The following is an 8,761-nucleotide window of genomic DNA, read 5'->3' as shown; positions in this document are numbered from 1 at the left end:
TATATGACAAAAGTGAAATGTTAAGGTATTTCTATTAATCGGTCATGTCATATAAGTCTGAATCGGACATTCAATTGCTTCGATTTAAATTATTTAAAAAATATCTTATATATATACATATATATACATATATATATAAAAGAACAATTAAACTTATTTCTCTATTTGATTGAAGTCCAAAGACATGAATAAAGTAGAATCTAAAATAAGGAGAAAAATATATATATGTAAAAGTGGGATAATTTACATTTATTCCTAAGGATATAATAATGGAGAGATTCATATATAAGCTATGCCAAAAGTGAGAGAAACCCTATCCCTCGTTGCCTTTTTTTTTTTTTTTTTCCTTCATTGGATTATAATAGAGTTGCACTTATATTTTCCTAATTTTAAATCAGAACATAACAATGTCAACTATATTTTTTTTATTGAAGATCATATCTTAGTGTTATTTTTCTAATTACAAACGAAAATTTTTCAACTTCAAATATTACTCAAATTGAGTTACAAATTTATCATCAGTCTAAGCTTCTCATGCATATGTTAATAATACTTTGATTTATTATTTTTTTTCATGTTGTGTTTGGTTGAACTATTAAATATTTTATTTTATTTTATTTGCAAATATATTTTAAATAAAATTCTTTGAAATTAACTTTTATGTTTAATGTGTTAATATGAAGTTTATTGCAAATGAAATAAATATAATGTCGAAAATAAGTTATAATAAGAAAAATAAATTTATAAAAAAAGACGTATAAGATAAAGTAAAATGAAATAATAAAATATTAAAATTAATAGAAACATTTTAAACTTATGAAATATATTAATTTATTAATAGAAAAACCATTTAAAAATTTTACCTCTTTTATTAAAATTTAATTTAATTACACCTAGTTTTCCAAATTTAATTATATAAATGCTTAATGAGGCAATACTAGTCCAGATAATAGTGGCTCAGGAATTAACTTGCAGCTAAAACAGGGAAAGCAAAGCACATCCTATTATGAAAATTAGCAGTTACATAAAGGATACTTTGTGGATTTTACAAAGAGGAAAAAGGAAAAAAAAGACTTGGAAAGTCAGTCCATGAAAGAAACTTGGATTTTCTTAGGAAGACATGTACCCATAAACCCATCCCCCAAAACTTTGTCATTTGTACCTTCAAAACAAAGCCTAATCACCGTACCCTCTTTACCTCCAATTTTAATTGTATGCAAAGTTGTTTGAAAGATGTCTTTCAGCCATCTTTCGATAACGCTATTAACAATATACCCAAATTTATCTACTATCTCCTCTGATACCCTCTCTTCAATGCTAAACCCAATTGAATTTTGATCCCCAAAAGCCTCCTCTACACACTTGTTCATCTTTGTTGAGAATTCCTCTCTCATGATCTTTCTACCTTGACCATCATTTCGATTCAGAACAAAGCGGTTCTTGATCAAATCAAGGAACCTAGATGGGGCAACAGGATCAGAAGCAGCCTCGCGAGTCAAGTCGCTTGAAATTGGGCTGAACTCCACATGTTTCTCCTCACCATGTTCATCGTCTTCCTCATTGGCTTTGATGTTAAGATCCAGAGTGTTGAAACTTGTCTGCCTGGAGAAGCAATCTTTCTTACTGCTTCCATTCTCAGCATCTTCTTTTTCCTCACTTCTTGGAGCCTTTCTCCTGCCTGAAATGTCCCTCTCAGCTTTTCTCTTACGATCCGTGTTTGGTGTTCCAAAACTATCAAGTTTTGTTTGCTTCACTTCCAGGGTCATCCTGATCACAGAATTTTGATTTGTTTTCCCATGTTCGTAGCCCATGAAGTCACTTCCCCTTGTCAAAATGAATATTGCTTGGCCAAGGTTTCCTGATTCTCCAAATTTCCCACTTTCAAATCCGTCAGCAAGGAACTTCAACAAGTGTGTATCAGAAAAATCAATATCTTCCACCAGAGCGACAAGCCTTTCTTGGCTTCTGAAGGCTCTTGTGATCATTTCTGAATATGGAACTGCCTCATTGTCTCTTCTTTTCATGTTGATGTAGAGTAGCGAATCAGCTGACCCCAAAACAGACTCGGCAATTGTAAGGGCTAATATTCTTTTTCCCACTATGTCATTGCCTTGGATCAGTAACCAAGTTCCTTTCCTGTTCGATTTGGATTCGAATAATGCTTCTGCTATTGAATGAATTATTTCAGATTGCCATGGCACATTGTCTTGCAATAACCTGCACAAATCATTCTTCCCTTTCGCTGATTCCCCTGTAGCAGAGAAGAAAGAATTTCCAAGAGCCAGGGTGATTTTGACTTCCTTGCCTTGAGTATTCTTGAGAGAATCCAAGTTTGGTTGCTGCTTTTGGGTTACATCACCAAATTTGAAATCAATTTTGCACGACTGTTGGCGTCTAAACTTGGGGACAAAACTGGAGGTGAAATCAGGCTTCAAAGCTGAATCTGTGAAAGAGATCGAATTCGAATCTTGGAAGATGTTGTTTTGGCTTGGCCACCGAGGGTATAATGAATAGCTCTTCCCTGTCAGGCCTTGATTGTTGTTGTTGCAGAAAGTGGAAGCCAAATTGTTTTGAGTATTCCTTCCTTGGTGGTGTAAGCCCTGGCATAATCCATTCCATTTTCTTCTCAACTCAGCTTCTTCATTCTGACAATTTAAATTAACAGGGTAAGATATAAATTTTATTCATTTCTAAGAATGTACATGTAAACGTGGATATATATATAAAAGCTAGTTACCATATCATTGGTGGTGGTGCCTCGTGGATTAAGCCAAGGAGGCAGATTTTTCTGCTGGACTGATTTGAGAACTTGGGCTTCTTTTTCATAGCTGGAGATGCATTCTGGACAGCAAGTTAGCTTATCTTGTTCATCCTTGCTATTGCTAATTAATGGTTTTGTTTCCAGTACTTGAGATGGGTTTTGGTTGAAGGTCATCCTTGATTCATGGATACTGCAGCAAATCAATGTTGGTTAGTAAAAACAAGCAGACATTTACAGGAGTACTGTATTGCATGTCTGTATTATATCAGTATTTTTCTTTTGAAGTTGATTGAAGCATTGCAAAAAAGCATGCAACTCATCAAACAAAAATAAATAAATAAGAGTATTACAGATATCTAGTTCAAGCAGTACTATAATTACACTAAAAGGGTCTGTAACATTGTGAAGGTTCCAGGCTGTAGTTACAGTGCTTCAAGAAATCATTAGAAACAAAATAAAAAAAAGAAGGGTGACAGGCATATATTTTTAATGAAATCAAACTAAATTTTAAAGGAGGCCCCATTCACAACTATAGAGCAATTTATTTGGCTGTCTCATGCACTAATCCTCTAAACATGATAAAGAAAATGCCAATTCAGAATGGAATAGAATTAGTAGAAAAAAGAAGAGAGAGAGGGATAAAATGATTTTTTACAAAAAAAAAAAAAGAAGAAGAAGAAGACAATCATAATAAATACCATATCAAAAGGTAAAAGAAAAAGAAGGGAAAAAGAAACTTTGATTGGAAATTGGAAGCAGCCTGTATTTGTTCAAAGTGCATGCTTGTCCCTTGAAATCATTATATTATATAAAATGAAAAGGTTTTGGTTACAAAAAATAAAGTTTTCAATTTCTTTTTTCTTTTGCAAAAAAACAATAGCAATGAATTGCTATGCTACCCTGAAAACCTCTCATTTGCATTAATTTTCCCTTTTTCTTTTCTTTTGCAAGTTCTGCAAAATGCAGTTGCTATATCCTGAGTCCTGACAAAACAAAGCAAAAGCATAAGGACAGTGATTCATTCTGTCTCACCAAACCGTAAACTTCTTTTTTATTTTACAGATGTTTTGGCCTCATTCAGACCATAAAGTACAAAGCAAGAAAAAAGCTTTCAATAAATGACCATCAAAGGAGAATCCATATGTCTATCAATCTGCTGTCTGTGCACACAATAATATACATAGAAATGGAAAATGAAAAAGAGAAAAAGAAAAAGAAAAGAAACAGTGAGGAAGAGTTAATTAATAACCTGGAACCATGGAGGCTCAAGCCAAGTCCACCTGAAGGAACTGAGACTGCTTGAAGAGCCCATTCAATCTCGAGAGAAGGTTGTCTCATCTGGCACCTCATGTATGTCTGATAATTTGCAGTGGCCATTAACCAAACCCTTGCGTTTGAGCAGCTATAATCAGACAGTAATCTTCCTGTTTCTGCCACTAGATGATCAACTGGACTATATTCTCCATTGATTGCACTTTCTTCAACTGTCCACTTCAGGTCTCCTGTGTATATAATTACCCCGCTATCTCCAATAGAATCTACTTTCCTTTTAAGTTGCGTTATATTCATTTCTACATCTTCTTTCTTCATGAACCTTAAAGAAACTGGTGCAAACTGAAACTTGACAAACTGGATTTGTTTCAATTCAGCTGGAACCTCTCCTCTTTCTACTCTTCCCATCAGCTCCCCAACAAGACCTTCAGTTATAGACACACAGTCACCCACTATCACTGTGTTCTTCTTCTTCTTTCTCAGGAAGACCTCAAAAACCAGCTTAATGTCTTCCTTCACAGAAGCTGATGAATCTGTGAAATAGTTGGTTGAGAGCTTCTTTTGTGGAGAGAAAAGAAGTGGGTTTTTCTCAGCAGAGTAACTCAAGAAATGGGTTTGCCAAAAAGATGTAGGGTTAATGATCTCTCTGTGGGTTTCACCAGGAGAAGAAGGTGAAGAGAAAACGCCACCGGAAGTAGTGTAACACTGAAAAACAGAAGAAGCTGAAGAATCCTCTATATTGCTTTTGACAGAAGTACTAGAGAAACCAGCTTCCCTCATAACCCTACTAACACTAGGATCATCTAAAATAGATATAATAAGCTGCTCTAACTCAACCTTGATAGTCAAGAGTGGTTGTTGTTGCTGCTGTTCAATGCAACCTCTTCTCTGATGAGCTTGTGCCCTTTTGAGTGCAGCAATTAGAGCATTAGATAAAGAAGGCTGGCCATGAAGAAGAGGACCGGGTGTTGTTGGGAGTCTGTTAAGTGCAACATTGAAACAAAGTTCAAGAGCTCTGCATTGAAGAGGATGTGAATTTTGATGGGGTTGAGATTTGAGACAAGCCCTTCTTAAAAGACTAGCTCTTGAGCTAAGCAAAGTGGCAGCCACATGAAGAGGAGTGACCTGAGCATGGCCTCTCCTCCTTGCCAAGCTTAGAGAGTGCTTCAATACTGAAGCAGCCTCTGCTGTGAGGGTCTGCTGAACTGTGCAAGCTCCTGAGCGCATTACTCGGCTAAAACCCACCCCCCCACACCACCCCCCCTTTTGAAACTTGTTCTCGCTAGCTCTAGGACCCAACTTCCTTTCTTTCTTTCTTCTCTTATCTTATATATCCCCCCCTAACACCACCCCCACCTATCTCTCTCTCTCTCTCTACGCTAAGACAGAAACTTTGGTGACCAAAAGCCGGTTAGCTCCTTGCTCCCTTGTGATTTGGAGCAAAAACAGAAACTACCCACCTGAGTTAAGAGGCCTCAAATGGAAAGACACAGTGAGATTTTATGGAAAGACTTCAAGTGTAGGTAGAGTTAGAGAGGTGTTTGTAGAGTTTAAGAAGAGGTAGACTAGACCATGCCACCTTCTTTATACTTGCTGTTTCTTGATCTTTTATTAATTAATTTCTTATAATTATTCTTTAAAACTTTTTGGGTTTTTCACTTGCTTTTACTTTTTATCTTTGGCTTTTGGTGATGAGTTTACAGTTAGACTGCACCATCTTTTTATACCTCTCAATTTTCCTATAAAGTGTACTCTAATAAGTCACTTGATTTTTGTTTTGGTTATAATTAGGGTAAAGAAAAAGGATTGCTTTTAATAATCATTTTCTTTTTTATCGGGACTATAAAAAATTATCAAAGATATATATATATAATACAATAAAATAAAAAGAATTTGAAAGGCATGCATGATGCACTTAATCAGATAAATCTTGTCTCAAGATCATCAAAAGCTGCAAAAGAAGATTTCAATCTACCTTTATATGTTATATTATTACCATTCTTTTTTTACTTTTTGGTTTGTCTCAATTCAAATATATAAATTAATCAATTATTGAATATACAGTTAATTGAAGGATTTTTCTTACCTATTATATATATATGTATCTATATTAAATCAATAAATAAATAAATATTATATATTTAGTTTAAATAATTAAATATAAATATTGAGATATAATATACTCATGATGTATTTCTTATTTGTTAATTCTTTTAGTATTTGTATATACATCTAATGATAGGATATTTACATGAACATAATAACAAGAAGCAGAGTGACGATAACACTTTAATTCCTTTCTGCAGTGTTATGTCTCTGAAAGAAATAAATACATAAAGGAATTTAAGAAAAGAAGAAGAGGCCCACATAAAATGTGACCCACAATTCAAAATTTTACTCAACAATGAGAGAGAGCTCCTTCACTTTGCCACGTCACCCTCTTTGAATAGACAGACAAGGCCAGCAGAAATTCAAGAAAAGGTAGAAAGAAGCCAGTCTGTGTTGTGCGAAATGAAAAGGATACCCCAAATTTCTTTTTTCCTTCCTTTTTGTTTTCTTTCTCTATCTATAAATATATCTAATTAATTTTTAAATATTAACACAGTATAGATTAATCAATATGTATTAAATTCTTATTTATTTATAAATTTGTGTGAACCTCTTATTTACTTAATATAAATATGATAATATATTTTTTAGTAAATATTTTTTAATAAATTTTTAGACGGAGTAATAAATTTATATTTTAGATGATAAAAAGTAATATAATTTAAATTAATTTTATATCTTTTACTCATCTAATAATAAAATACAAAAAATCAAACAGTAAAAAAACTCTTTGTCTATTGATATAATTAATATTTGTTCTTGAATAATTATAATTTATACAAAGTTTTGTTCTCACAGCAAAAAAAAAAAGTCCCTCTCTTTTCTCTCTCTTAATCTCACTCTATACACATACACACAGCCCTTTTCTTCACGCCAATCCTCGTAGAGAGACAGCATTTTATTCCCAAAGTACCCAAAAAGCAACTCTCTGTCTGCTATCCTACATAGCATTATTGGCTCTTTTTTCAGCTCTCTCTCTCCCTCAATCTGCAAACTGTAATGACCTTTTCTTTTGTCTTAATTCCCATTTCATTTCCAACAACCCACTTTTAAAAATTTCCTTGTTTACCAAATGGAGTAAGTAAAACTGAAATCTACATTTTTAAATAATACACATAAACTCTTTTAGTGACACCATACCTTGTACACTTATCAACTTTCAGGCACTTGTTATTGTTTTTCACTTTCATCTAATATTCCTGTATGTTTTCTTTTTGCCAGTTCTGCCAATCTTATAACTGCATCACTCGAAATAAACTGCCTAAGCTGGCCTTCTAAAACTAGCAGTGTTTTTACAATTTGGTTTCTTAAACTCCACTTTAATTCAATTTGTGTTTCCAATACAATTTGGTTTCTTAAACTCCACTTTAATTCAATTCGTGTTTCCAATTTCACTATTTTTTTGATTTTAATCTCTTAGAATATGGAAATGTGTGCATTTATTATGGACTTATTGAAACATACCTTAAAATATTATTTAATAATTTAAATATTGTGTGGGCTAGCAGCAAAGAACGCATATATTAAATATTGTGTGGGAATCTTATCTTCTATAATTCTCATACTGTAAACTCAAGGCAAGATAAATTCTCAAGCTAAGACCGAGTAGAGGCAGCTTTGCCATGAGAGGTTATTGTGCTCTTTTGGATTCTTGTAGCTGAGTTAGTCCTTTTGAATTATAGAAGAATAGATCATGCAAGCTAATAGCTCATAGCCAAAGGATCGAGAGGAAGAGATGAAGAGTTTAGAAAGCCATAAGGAGAATTTTATTTCTTGATAGATGAAAGAGAACTGCTTGCTTATATTACTCAAGACTTCTCTTTATATAGAGGAGCCTTATTACAATAAGACAGAAAAGATAAGGTGGGAATCTTATCTTTTACACGTGTACACCTAAGAAGAAAAGATGAGATTACACACTTACATAAAGATAGATCCTATCACATGCCTAAAAGACAGAAAATAATACACCTAATAGGACAGAAAAGATAAGGTGGAAATTTTATCTTCTTACACCTTTTAATTATATCATGAATCATAGAGGAGAGAGATTAAGTATTGTATTATCTTTATTGCCAGCAAAAAAGGTGAGTTACCACGGACCATTATCATCATCCAGGGGCTGAGAATCTTGCATAATGGCATCTTGTTGTTCAGTGGTTAGACTTGGATCATCTAGTAGTGATGGCAGTACAGTTAAAGTGTATTGTTCAGTAATGGAGTGTTCAATCCATTGATTATTAGGTCCATTGTAAGTGCAGACAAGTGGTGTAGAAACATTGGTCCTTCCCAAATCATTTCTCAATTAGTATCAGAGCTATAGGTGACAGAGAAGAGAGTCTAGCTATCGTGACTTCAGAAATCACTACCCATACCTCCACTCTACAACTCTCTCCTTCTTGTAGAAAATCTGTATCCAACAAGATAGTCCATCTTGTAGAAATTTCTCATATTCCTGAAAATGTCCAAATAGAAAATACCCTTGTACCCATTATCAATCCATATAACATTTTCAAGAAGTAGAACTTTGTTCGAAAAACTTTCAACCAGATCATTCATAAATAACCCTTATCTGTTAAGGAGTATGTTCAATCATCCTCTATTTCACAATGTTTCCTT

The 8,761-nt window shown here is 33.6% G+C and overlaps 1 protein-coding gene across 1 annotated transcript; it reads right to left on the bottom strand.

Annotated features, from left to right (window-relative positions):
- Window positions 1-976: 976 nt before the first annotated feature.
- LOC8262661 (protein SMAX1-LIKE 4) lies at window positions 977-5,601 on the bottom strand. The gene is made up of 3 exons (XM_002519358.4): window positions 4,011-5,601; window positions 2,738-2,951; window positions 977-2,645 (listed from the first exon to the last, which is right to left on the bottom strand). The coding sequence occupies exons 1-3, from the start codon at window positions 5,258-5,260 to the stop codon at window positions 1,083-1,085; spliced, it is 3,027 nt and encodes a 1,008-aa protein (XP_002519404.2). The 5' UTR covers window positions 5,261-5,601; the 3' UTR covers window positions 977-1,082.
- Between the last annotated feature and the right edge of the window lie 3,160 nt (window positions 5,602-8,761).

The sequence above is a fragment of the Ricinus communis genome, chromosome 3 (assembly GCF_019578655.1).
Source record: "Ricinus communis isolate WT05 ecotype wild-type chromosome 3, ASM1957865v1, whole genome shotgun sequence".
Classification (NCBI taxonomy): Eukaryota; Viridiplantae; Streptophyta; class Magnoliopsida; order Malpighiales; family Euphorbiaceae; genus Ricinus; species Ricinus communis.
The sequence above is the reverse complement of the archived record's forward strand: the minus strand, read 5'-3'. Positions and strand labels throughout refer to the sequence as shown.